The 13,269-nt window shown below is 41.3% G+C and overlaps 1 protein-coding gene across 1 annotated transcript; it reads left to right on the forward strand.

Moving 5' to 3' along the window:
• The first annotated feature begins 245 nt into the window (after positions 1-245).
• On the forward strand, positions 246-13,269 carry recql4 (RecQ helicase-like 4). The gene is made up of 28 exons (XM_026157054.1): positions 246-740; positions 831-864; positions 950-1,032; positions 1,168-1,314; positions 1,654-1,811; positions 2,424-3,501; positions 3,585-3,667; positions 3,745-3,844; positions 4,082-4,259; positions 4,578-4,688; positions 5,102-5,269; positions 5,357-5,449; positions 5,542-5,678; positions 5,790-5,873; positions 6,463-6,651; positions 6,855-7,037; positions 7,156-7,357; positions 7,560-7,753; positions 7,881-7,964; positions 8,671-8,808; positions 8,922-9,041; positions 9,179-9,404; positions 9,900-10,029; positions 10,120-10,286; positions 10,858-11,035; positions 11,217-11,370; positions 11,463-11,571; positions 13,135-13,269. The coding sequence occupies exons 1-28, from the start codon at positions 657-659 to the stop codon at positions 13,254-13,256; spliced, it is 4,734 nt and encodes a 1,577-aa protein (XP_026012839.1). The 5' UTR covers positions 246-656; the 3' UTR covers positions 13,257-13,269.

The following is a 13,269-nucleotide window of genomic DNA, read 5'->3' on the forward strand; positions in this document are numbered from 1 at the left end:
ATTACTATTTTTTTTATATGCCTGAAGTCCTGACAATTATAATAACAAAATGCGCATCTTATAGAAATTTCATGTTTACAGTATAATGTATCCCATAAACAGGCATAGATCAAAGAGCTGAGTCCTTTTAAACTGTCCATGTCTCTTTAATGAAGGCGGGTCAAAACTAAGCGGAAGTGCCTGCTTGACAAATGAGGTGACGAGTTTTAAGAAATTTGACGTTTTGCAAGATAAATGTACGTGCTTCACAGCTATGTATTGAAGGCGCTGTTGTTTCATTGCTATATTTTCATTTCATCATTAATGATTAAAAAAAATAATACTTGAACTCAATAGTTTGACACCAAAAAAGCAATTTTGTGGGATCGGAGGATACAGGAAAGAACCTGGCAACACAAGCTGACTTCCGGCGCGGGAAAATCGTAAACAACACAGCGGAAGGAGCTTTGATAGTTACTGTATACTTCACAAAAATGTCTTCATGTCATCTGCCATACTGGCAGAGATGTTAATTGGAGTGAGAAGAAGCTAAAGCAGCTAATAGAGGATAAACATATAAGCTTACGCTGCTACTTTCTTTGAAAAAAGAACAATAACGCCAATGTTATAACAAAAACTCCCGACAGCAGTTTGAAAACAGCCCTGTCCACCTCAGCATGGATCGCTACAATGACGTGAAAGTTTTGCTGAAAAACTGGGAGCAGGGGTTTGTCAAAGAGCACAAGAGAAAACCCAACAAGGTGAGTTAACTGTTAACAACAACGAGCTTTGTTAGCATGCTACCTGTTTTAGTATTATTGTTTATGAACGCTGAATGGTACATTTTTCAGGAGGACATTGATCGGGCTCCAGAGGAGACCAGAAGTGAGTGCTCGCCATCAGTATGAATTTCCAGCTGTAGTGTAAATAAGCGAAGAAGATTATGATTTATTTGGTGTCTTCCTTGCAGACTTGTATAAAGAATACCGCAGCTTAAAACAAGCCAAAGAGAACAGCAATGAGGCCGCCAATGGGCATACTCACAGCCAAAAGGTAATGAGGAGGCTCTCTTTGTGTCCATCGTTGTCTGACGTTTGTGTTTTAATCTCAAATGTAATAACTATCTAACATATCTGAACAAATCTCTCAATGAGGCTGTTGCTTTGTTTTCTGTCTCTGTCTATGAAGGAGTCAGACTGTTGGGGTTCCCACTTGAACCGCAGTGCATTGCCGACATCATCTCCCAAACTGACATCCCAGGACAGAGACAGTCTGAAGGCGTCTTCTCAGTATTATGGCCTAAAGCTTAAAAACAACTTGTCTTCAATCAATAAGGTGAGAATCACCACACCTAATTCAACTTGTTGTGCTAAGACTGATTTGCCTGCAAAAGGACCATATTCACTTGTTGATGACCATCTGTGAGGATGATGACATTAACCAGTGGTAGTTAATTTCATTTTCCCTACATGTTGTGTTGTGATACAAAGATAATGCAAATGATAGAAATAATTTAAGGCTAATTTTTTCAATGATTTCTATCATTTCCCTGGATTACATGTGGACAGAAAACAATAAAATAAACTAATGAGATATTGAAATTAGGAAATTACCAAAGTAGCCATTATATAATAATGTGTTTGTTCTGCTGTTATTTATTTATTATTAATGAAGGAGAGGCCTGTGTCACTGAAGAAAATGCACCGTCCTGGTCGGCTACCTCTGGACTCCTTGAAAGATGAACAAACTATAAGAACAAAGAGCGTCACTTCTCCTGCTGCCACTGCCAAGACCACAACCACTGACTCTGAATTCAGTCCCTTTTCACCAAGGTAATTAGATCAAGGAAAATAATTTCATTTCATGTTAACAATAAGTGTTATTCAGTGATAAGTAAGTTATTTTGTGAGCATAGATGCTAATTTACTTTTGGACCAAAGTGATGTGCTGTTCTTTCTTAAGAGCCGAGCAGCTGTATTTGGAATTAAGAAAGGGAGAGTGAAAGTTGGAAATCCTTTATACAAGAATAGAAAAGATAACATAGACGTGGATAACTGTTTCTAAATCCTTTAATGAAAAAAATGACTTTAATTTAGTGATGGTTTTCAGTTTGTGAAAGCTTTTAGCTCATATGGATTACTTATATATATAACCAGAAAATAAGGAAAAGGAATTAATTTTAATTTATACCCGAGATACTATTTCTCTCATTTTTATTATAAAAATTTGATTGCTTTTGTTTTTAACACTACTATTAGGATGAATGAATTGCAAAATAAAGCAGTTTGGATATTGGAGAATCCAATATCGTCTTTTACTTTTGAGTGTTCAAGCAAGATGGTTACTAAGTAGTTGTTTTGCTTGTGCCACTTTAAAAAGCTTGAATAATGTGACTTTGTGATGATTTATGTGAGCCCTCCTTGTTATCACGTCTTTGCTTACAGAATGAATCCTTGCCTGGGATCTCTGGCTTCAAAGACGCTCCAACCAGCAGAGCCTGAAGAGCCGTTTCAACCATTTGAAACGTTCAGACAGGACAATGATGAAGCTGCAGATTCTGCTGGTAGCTGTAGCATTGGCAAAGACACTAGTTCACAATTCACTACCTCTGCTTTAAGTCCTTCTCCCATCAGATCCTCCACCCTGTTGTCATCCTTATCCCCTGAGCGAAATTTAGGGGCTTCAAAAGTAGGAGCCAGAACTATGGGAAGTGAAACTAAAGGCATTTTAGGAGATGTAAAAGAAAATGCTGAAACATCAAAAACTCAGAATAGAGGTACCGATTCTGCAGGTGGTGAAAGTGTAATTGGCTTTAACGGAAGTCCACAGATTTGTGGAGGTTTCAGAGGAGGCAGAGGCCTTGGAGCAAGGCCTTCTCCTGCCAGCAGGCTGAGCCTTGTGGACAGGAAGTGGCTAGAGAGGTGTCAGGTGTTTGGAGAGATGGGAGCAGAGGAGAAGCCTGGAGCAGGCAACCAGGAGATGAATGTGGAGCAACGAGGGATGGCAGAAAAGGGAGAAAAATTAAAAGGGGAAATGCAAGGAGTCGAAAGAGAAGCAAAGGAAGAGATGGATATAGAGAGAGAAAGACAGGAGTCATTAGAAATGGGAAGAGGTAAAAAGTCTGAGAGTGTAACAGGGGATAAAATAGTCACTACTAGTGCTACAAACTCTGGAAAAAGCAAGAAAGAAGGGGTTGGCAAAGAGAAAAGGAAGGGACAGGAGGAGATGGAAAGAGGGCAGACATCACATATAACAGCTGATGATGACAATGAAAGCAGTCCAAAAACTAAAGCTTCAAAAAATAGGAGGAAGAAGAGGCAGCGAGAAGTGGGTGACACGCAGGGAAACACTACAGAAGAAGGAGGAGTAAAAAAGAGACGGAGAGGTGGTAGAAAGAAAGAGGAGAGCTCTGACGTTAGCCCCAGCTCAGCTCACGGAGGAGCAGGAAAGAAAAAGAGAAGCAAGAGAAAAGAAGGTGATGGAGAGGGTGAAGGAGAGGAAGAAACCAAGGGACCAAAAAAGGCAAGGGGGGATTTGGAGGGTGCATTGTATGTCTTATTTTAAGCTTATATAAGATTATCTGATGTAGCTTTGCTTCTGTCTAGATGCCCCAAGAGAACTTGTTTGGAGACATAGAAGAAGAATTTGGAGTTAACAAAATCTATCGGGCACAGTCTGCTAGAGCCAGGTAGGACAAAGTGCATGTGAGGAAAGCAGAATGTCTTTGAAAGGTTTCTACATGTGTTTGTTTTCCTGTTTTAACAGAGTCGCAAAAGGAGCCGAGGGTAACTTTGTGAAAATAAACCTGAAGAAGAAATCTCATGTCAAAGGCTATGCCCTGAGAGGGATTGCTCTGCGCAGACAGGTATATTACATTTATTTGTTTGTTTGTGTGTGTGTGTGTGGTTATCATTGTGCATGAAAGTTTAAGGCCTATTTTTTTAGGTTTACATATCAAAAAGAAGTGAGAAGAAGCGCACACTTTCTCAAAGAGTTTATGCTTATATCATGTATAACACGTCCTTGTTATAATACAAACTGAGTAATTAAAATGCATTTTTTATATTTTCTTGGTGTCATAAATGTCTTCTTGGTGTTGCAGTTGTACATGCAGAAGTTCCAGCTGAAGGGAGAGTGTTTCGGTGGAGGTGGGGGATATTTTGGCAGAGGAAGATGGGGGGGCTTCAGAGGGGGTTTCAGAGGGGGCCTCAGTCGACAGGGTGACACCTGCTACAAATGTGGAGGGACCGGACACTGGGCTATTGACTGCAAAGGGCGAGGTGATGCAGGAACAACAATAACTATTATTAAACGCATATCTCACCTTGTTGTGATTCCTTCAGAATGCTCTAGACAGTCCTTAGTGTCGTCAACACGGCAGTCACACCCATAGTAAGAGGAAGTCAGTTAGCAAAAAGATTACTTGTAGGGAGGGTGGCTGTAAAGAGAGAAGAGCTCTCTTCAAAGCTCCAGCGACGCCCTTCAGTTCGTCTTTTATCTGAAGGATGACGGAGTTGCTCTGCTAGAGTCCAAAAATAAAGTTTCAGAGCTAGAAATCAGCATCACAGGTCTGTTAAAAGTTTTGATATGTTTTGCAGCCCCTCCACCTCCTGTTGCTGACGAGAAGGCGGTTGAGGAGGAGCCGTTTGAATTACCCACCCTGGAGGAAGTTGCCAGGGCAACTGGGACACTACAACCTCAGCCACAGGGTACATCTGTTGACTTGATTGCATGCCGCTCTCTGACAGAACTAGTCGGCTTATGCATGACTGCATAGTTCCAGTGTCATAAATGCACTGTTTAAGTTTTACTTTGTGCATCATATTCATGACATTATGTGAAATTTAGTTTTATCTTTTATCTGGTTAATAACTGTTCTTACTTTACAATAAGAGCAGTTATTAACCTTATGTTTTCTACAGCTAACACATAGACTGGAGGTGTATGTTTACATCTGCTCATTAATGGAAAAAAGTTTTTAACACTTTGTTCATGTAAATTTGTGCACATTTATTTTTAGAGCTTAAATTTGAGCTGTTTTAAGTAACGAAGCTGTCAAATACAGATGTTTTGTGTTCCTAAGTCGTGCGCGTTTAGACCCTGATGCGTTTGTGTGTTCCAGTGGCAGCATCCACTTTTAAAGAGGAGCAGAATGATCAGGAAAAGGAAGTGGACAGTAAGCGTAAAGATGAAGTGCTGCTGAATGTGATTCGCCCCGATTATGAACGACCTCCTCCTCCTCCACCCATGGAGCCGCTTTATGAGCTCACAGAGGATGGAAAAGTCCAGGGTAAGGACTGCACACTGATCTCATGAAATCTGAAAAATAGACATACAGTACACTGGCCTAAGAACTGATTTTTCTCTTTATATTAAGAAACACATGAAGATGTTTATTCGGCTCTAAGAGATCTTGGCTATCAGTCATTTCGACCAGGACAGGAGGAAGCCATCATGAGGATCCTGTCGGGTATGTAGTGAGCACACTCATGAGCTCATCTGCACACACTCATTTGCTAATTTACAATCTCTCTGTACATGTTTGTGTGTTTCCACCTTTAGGTCTGTCTACCCTCGTAGTGTTATCAACAGGGATGGGCAAATCGTTGTGCTACCAGCTCCCAGCTTACCTCTATGCTCAGAGATCCAAATGCATCACTCTGGTCATATCGCCTCTCGTCTCTCTAATGGACGACCAGGTAAACACTTGTACACCTGATGGCTGTAGGCACAGAGCAAATCTAATTTCTCTAAACTAATGATAGAGTTGAGAATGTATTTGCTGAATATCTTTTTGTGTTTCTGTGCAGCTGTCTGGCCTGCCAGCCAAGCTGAAGGCGGCCTGTATCCACTCCAATATGACAATGAAACAGCGAGAAGCAGCGATAGAAAAGGTAAAAGGAAGTGCATCAAGAATAAGATATGAGTGAGACTGAGCCACGTTGATTACAGCTTCTTTGTTAATGTCATTGAAAAATGAACAGCCTCTTATTGGATCCATGAATCCAGTCACACTAGATGCAAGTCTTTCTTCTCCTGCAGTCCCAGTTCTTTGGCTGGGATGCAAATAAATGGTTTAAGATAGTTAGTCATACAAACATATTTATTTATTTTATTTTTAAATATTCTGCGACACTCAGATGCCCTTTTTTATGCCAGTGTGAATACAAATATCCACATATGGTCTTAAATCAGATAGAGTTGGAATTTCAAATCAGTCAGATCAAGGTGTGTGCAGATGTGGTCCCAGCTCCATATGCTCGCACACCTCTGCACAGAAGTAACAGCTGTTTTCTCCACAAAAAGTCAAAATGTGTAGTTTGTCCCTCCTCATCTTTCTGCTTGCGATTTGCCGACTTCTACAGCACCTTATCTTCTAATTTCAGGCGTGAATTAATTGACTTCTATGCTTATTTGAAACTTTACTATATCATTGATTATTTTCCGTTCATACCTTGTATTCACCTCCTGCTATTTTTCCAGGTGAAGTCAGGCCAGGTATGTCTGCTGCTGCTCTCTCCAGAAGCCCTTGTTGGGGGAGGAGGTTCAGGTTCAGGGTGTCTTCCTTCTGCTCAGGAGCTCCCTCCTGTGGCCTTCGCCTGTATAGATGAAGCTCATTGTGTCTCAGAGTGGTCCCACAACTTCAGACCCTGCTACCTAAGACTCTGCAAGGTGGGTTGATGATTTCTGGAGATAATTGTACTCTAACACAAGTGATGTTAATTCTGCTACTTGTTCAAACAACTCACTGTGTTGAACTTTCCAGTTTGAAACAAGTAAAAAGTTCTGTCAAATTTATGTAAACTGGCTTCTTTAGAACAGTGGTATCACTCTTGATTATCTCTTTAAGTCTTTAATACAGTGCTTGTTTGTAGGTGTTACGAGAGCGTCTGGGAGTACGATGCTTGCTAGGACTCACAGCTACAGCCACTCTGTCCACTGCTCTGGACATTGCTAAACATCTGGAAATCAGTGATCAAGCCGGCATTGCTGTCAGATCTGCAGCTGTGCCTCCAAACCTGAATCTTTCTGTGTCCACGGATAGAGAAAAGGATCAGGTCAAATGAGTGTTTTTGTGTCCTGACTGACATTTATTTGTGGATTTTTAGTAGTTCTAGATCCAAGAGTCCTTCTCTTACTAAAATGAGTTTGCAATGTGTGCAATTGTCGTCTTAGGCTTTAGTCTCCTTGTTGAAAGGTGATCGGTTTGGTTGTCTTGACTCGATCATCGTCTACTGCACCAGAAGAGAGGAGACGGTGCGTGTGGCGGCACTTCTCCGAACCTGCCTTCAAGGGGTGCTGTTAAAAGAAAACAAGAAGAGCAGCAGCAGCAGTCGGTCAGAAAACAACCCTGTAGGGCAGAGAAAGAAAGAACTGGGTAAGTGTTTTTTAAAAATGTGATTAATTAAAAACTAGTAAGGAGAGAGTTGATATGGCGGGGGAACAAGTGAAATATGTATGTGGAGCCTATGCTGTGTTATGGAAATCTGTGGTACATAACTTAAGATAACATTAATTACAGGTGAAGTCTATTTCCTTCAGTCTCCATGACTTTGTGGTTTTGTCCTTTATGTATTTAGCTCGGAAGAAGATTCGTAAACCACTGAAATGGCAGGCTGAATCGTACCACGCCGGCCTGTCGGGGTCAGAGCGGCGACGCGTGCAGAACAACTTCATGTGCGGAGAGCTCAGGATCGTGGTGGCCACAGTGGCGTTTGGCATGGGCCTGGATAAATCTGACGTTCGTGGTATCATCCATTACAACATGCCTAAGGTGGGCAGTGCTCGGATCTATCCTGACTCGTGTCTCCTCATACTGGACTTGAAAATACATTAAATATTTTTTAACTTTCTCTTTTAGTCTGTTTTGGGGCATCTTATCCTGTTTTTCTTGTTGACAGAGTTTTGAGAGTTACGTTCAGGAAATTGGGAGGGCAGGAAGAGATGGAGAGCCGGCTCACTGTCACCTTTTCCTGGACCCGGAGGTGAGTCTTAAAATTGTGATTACTTTCTTCATTACTGACGTCAATGATGTAGTTACAGAAAGCAGTACTGATGCAGTGGGATTGCAGTTCTTGGAAAAAATAGGTCTTTGTACACATTTGTTGTGATGGTCGACTGTGCTTAAGAAATGAACTTCCTCAATGTCAGCTGGCAATTTCAAACAAATCCCGTTTTAAATACTTTATAAATAATGATCTTTGGGGGCGTTCTGTGTCGGTGTAGATAAAATGACCCCAAATAAACCAGAGAGAAAGTGGAATCATGAACCTTCTGTCATATTCACAATCAGTTTGTAATAAAATGTTTGTGTAAGTAAGAGAGAGGAGTTGAGATGCTCCCGGTCATAAAGGGATGGACATGGTCAGCACAATACACATGTAGACTGTAGTGTTTAAGTGATTCTCAGTGGGTAATGAGAGGTCCAAAATGTGCCATGAAAATATCACACTGTTACACCACCAACAATCATCTTTCTTCTCCATTCTGGTGCTCTGTTTGAACTTCAGCAGGTTCCAACCGAACGTGTGCATGTGAAAAATGCATAGAGTTGCTGTCGTGTTGAGTGTGATTGTCTGATGATGAGATATTTGGACTGACAAGGAGCAGTACAGGTGAACCTAATAAAGTGACCAGTGAGTGTATATTGCATATACGAATAATATCATGTCATTCTGTGTGTGATTGTAGGGTGGAGACCTCCATGAGCTCCGTCGCCATATCTACGCAGACACAGTGGACTACTATACGGTGAAAAGACTGGTGCAGAAAGTTTTCCCAGCTTGCAAATGTAAACAGATACACCAGAAACAGCAGGAACTCTTCAAGGTAACTCCTCCTTCGTCTGTCTGTGAGTGTGTTTTAGCCTGAAGAAATGTCTTTGTCTGTAGAACTCAAACTTTCTGTGAAGTAAAGGACTGTGTGTCTGTGTGTTTGTGTAGGATGTTGAAGACTCTGAGCTGTTGGAGGTGATGGATGTGTGCGATCAGGAGAGCAGCATGAATTCTTCTGCTCAGCAAGACATGTCAGACAAAGATGAATCACAACCTGCTGCTGCACCTGTAAGTAAAGTGGGAACTGGTCTCTGATCGCTTCACACAATAGAGAAATTTAAACAAAAAAATAATGAAATGCTAATTTCATAATTACTTTTTTAGTACATAATTTTTTTTGGTAATATGACTATTTTTACTGCAAGGAATCAGATCTCAGTTCTGCTGGGCTAGCCATCCGAGAAGACAACGATAAAAGAGAGGAACGAAATGAGGATGAGATGAAAAAACAGACAGAAGACCAGAGAGATAACCGGGAGAGGGACCAAGAAGAGGAGCGCTGTGATTGGCCCAGAGAGCGAGTCTGTCACACGCACGAACGAGCGATTCCCATCCAAGAGACCATCGAGGCTCTGGACATCACGGAGGAAGGTGAGTGGAAACGTACACTAAAAAAATCACATTGATTGATAAGACAGTAAAATGAACAGGTGTAGGCTGATTTGTACACGGAAAGCACATTAGCATAAATCTTTAAACATTTTAAAAATTATTTCTGACTCGAGGTTAAGACAGAATTTAAGCCTGATCTCATCCACGCAGGTTGTTTAGTGGCTCGTGCGCTGAATCCGCTGAAAGCAAAAGGCCAAAAAGCTAAAGCCAAAACAGTTTGATGACCAGATTACGCTCAAACAGATGAATTTAGAAAACAAATAAAATGATACAACTGGAGCAAACGTTGCATTAAAATAAGAAAACCATCTAATAAAATCACTCGTATTTATTCTTATCTGGTTTAACAGAACAAAACAAATCGTGTAGATTACAGAAATTCAACCTAAATTTCCCAAGAAACACTCTAAAATCCAGCAAACAACAACTACTCCCAGTGTTTTTGAAATTTTAACATTTTTTATGTTTTTCCAGGTGTGGAAACGCTGCTCTGCTATCTGGAGCTGCACCCACAGCGCTTCGTGGAGCTGCTCCACCCCACTCTGTCTGTGTGTAAAGTCAGCTGCTACGATGGGCTGAGGCAGCTCCAGAAAATCACTAAAATGTATGACAACGTTGGCCGGGCACATGAACGTGTGCGTCTGTGATTGTAATGTTACTGTTAAGACGTCTTAAACTTGTCTTTTCTCTGCAGTTGTCCTCCGATCGCTGTGGTGTTGGCCAGGCGGCGGATGGCGGGCGAGCGGGTGGAGCAGTGCGACCAGCTTGAGTTTGATGTTGTCGAGGTCGCGGACACTATGGGATGGCAGCTCCCTCTCGTGAAGAGAGGACTCAGGCAGCTGCAGTGGAGCACCGATAGAGGTTTGTTCATGAGTTCATGTTTGCTTTGTTTTCATTTAGTATCGATTTAGTATCCACACATTCACAGCAATAACAATCCAGGCAGTCGCCATGGAAAATGTTTCAGGGAGGATCTCAGCCCTTATAAAGTCTGAAAATGTCTTTAACATACATTTAGTAATAGAAGACCTTAAAAAGTATTAAGCTGCCTTGAATTCGGTTCAGAAGGGTCTCACATCACTGAGAGTATGAGAGGCGGAAACGGGCTGCCATAGATACTTTTACTGTACCTACAATTTTCCTGACATCAGTTTGTGTTCTTAAGACAATCTGACCTTTTATATGTATTTTCCTTGCAAGTGTAGTTTAATTTAAAGTTTTACTAAAAGCCCATAAAAAGTACAACTTGCTTATACATGTAGGGATGCCCTGTTGCCTTCTAACGTCAGTGTCACTCTCTGATCGACCCTCTGTGGTTTTAGGGTCTAACCTTGAGTCTAAATTTAGTTCTGTGAGATGCTTGTTGGATGTCTCCCTTCTTTTCCTGCTGGGCTGCAGTAGAAATAATCAGTCAAAAATGCTTTTGTTTCAGCTGGGGGACGTAGCGGCGTCCTCGTCGAATTCTCCAGTCCTTCGTTCTACTTTCGTTCCTATGGCGACCTGAGCGATGAGGAGATAGACAGAGTCTGTCAGTTCCTCCATAAACGAGTGCAGGACCAAGAGAGAACGCAGCTGTACCAGCTGACGGCCTGTTTTAAGGCCTTCAAGAGGTACGCTAAGCTTTTTTAATTATCCGCTGATTTTATGGATTATCCACTAATTAAAACAAACACATTCTTAAATAAGATCTAGCCTGTTTTCCAGTATTGGCTAGCTTTGACCGTTTGTCTTTTTGCGTGCAGTTACCCTCTGTCTGCTTTGGTGTTTGACTTTGTGTTTGCTGTGCTTCAGTGTTGCCTTCTGCAGCGTACTGTCCTGTGTAGACGATCTGGACGAGAGCCGCAGTTTGCAGTTAAAAAGCCTTCTGTCCGAGTACTTTGATAAGAGGCGGGACGGGGACCACGCTCTCAAACCTTTTGATCTCGAGGAGCTCGACAAATATAAGGTTTTACAAAGACAAATAATGTAGAAAACTTTTCAGGAGTTGTAGTTAACGTGAAGTCTGTGAACGATTCGGCTTACCTCTGTATGTTTTAGCTGTTGGACTGGGAGGATCAAATCAGAGCCGACATCAGAAGTTTCCTCTCCAACCGAAGTGACGAGAAGTTTTCTGGAAGGGCTGTCGCTCGTATCTTCCATGGCATAGGTGAGGACGCACATGCGCACACACATTTACCTGCATAAGCGCAGGTAGTTTTTTTTCTTTTTCTTTTTTTGGACCAGAACATTTTTCTCTCCAACCCTTCTCACTGAAGTACTTCATGCTTTACAATAAATGTGGAGGTGTTTGCTTGTTTACATTCACCTTTACACATATTCAGAATGTATCCTTTTAAATGGCACCAAATTATCCAACTTAAAAAAGCTGAAGCCTGTCTGTTGTGAATAGTTGGTCACAGATTTTTTTGTTTGTCAGAACATCAACTCCAAAGCAGCGAACCTATAAACCTCTAGAGGTCGTTAGAGAGCTAATTTAGGACTTTTCAGTTTTGCTGAGATTTTAATAGTTCAAAGTGTACAAACATAAGCTAGATAGCGTCAGAAAATTGTTGCTATAGATTATCTGTCAAGGCATGGAACGAAATTACTTATGTGTTATGTAAAAAAAGAGAGAAAAAAGGTTTTGAGAGGCCTTTGTGTTGACCTGTCAGTGTGTTCAGGCTGTATGTTGTACTGGATGGACTCCCTCCTCACTACAACTGTAAACTGGGATAAATAGCTAAGAAAATAAGGAGCTGAGAAGTTTGGGGGCTCGGGAGATGACTTGCGTTGGAAGTGCCAAACAGTTTGAGATTCACTGTGCTCAGCTAATCACATGTTCACTTCTCAGCTGACCAATGGGCTCTTTATTTCAAAAGTCTAACTCCCTCCTTACACTTATCTTTTATCTTTAATTTATATAAGTTCTCAGAAAGAACATGATGTTTATAACATATCTTTTTAAGAACCCAAAGCGTTTAGACAAAAAACCTCGTGAACAGGTGACATTTTAACTACTTGTTGAAATTTCCAAAGCCGGGGCGTTACAAATCCCAGATGGGAACAGTCCCCACATAAGGACTGAAGACTTTCTGTGGGGACTCGAGAGCACGACTTTATCAGGAGAATTCGGAGTCTGGGATGGGGTGTAGGGGAGGAGAAGTTCTGATAAGTGAGGAGAAGGATTTTTAAAGAAGATATAGGATCTGACTTGATGCAGGTAAGATCTCTGGCAGCTGACTTCTGAACATACCAAAGAGGACACCAGTGCAGTGATGTAGACGAGAAAGTTATGAAGACCTCCATTAGGGTTTCAGCTGTACAGTCTGACACTAACCTGAATCTGGATTTATGCAAGAGTGTAATAACCGCAGATACAGGGATAATCGCTCTCACATTTTCCTACATTTGAATTTTATTTTACTCTTTTGGGATTCTTTGGCTGTCAACCTGAAAAAAGGTTGAGGTGGCACGTTTCTATTAAAATAAGTTTTATCCAGCACCTCCCAGAATTATAGACCTTGATCTTTAGCCTTCCTTTTGTTATTAGCCACAGTTAAACACAACTAATAATAGTAATTGTGCATTGATATTTAACTAAGGAGAAGTTGACAGTGCGATTTATTTCTCATGTATGAATTTCACTGTTTGGCCTTTGATCCATCAGCTGTGGATGTTGAAGTAAAAACTTCTATAAACTAACGCTAAATAAATCCAACCTGTGTTTCAGGCAGTCCGTGTTATCCGGCTCAAACCTACGGCAAAGACAGACGTTACTGGAGGAAGTACATCCAGTTTGACTTCAACCAGCTCATCAGACTGGCCACTCAGGAGATCATTCGCTTCAAGTGATCGACCAGATGGT

Source organism: Astatotilapia calliptera, chromosome 22, assembly GCF_900246225.1.
Source record: "Astatotilapia calliptera chromosome 22, fAstCal1.2, whole genome shotgun sequence".
Taxonomy (NCBI): domain Eukaryota; kingdom Metazoa; phylum Chordata; class Actinopteri; order Cichliformes; family Cichlidae; genus Astatotilapia; species Astatotilapia calliptera.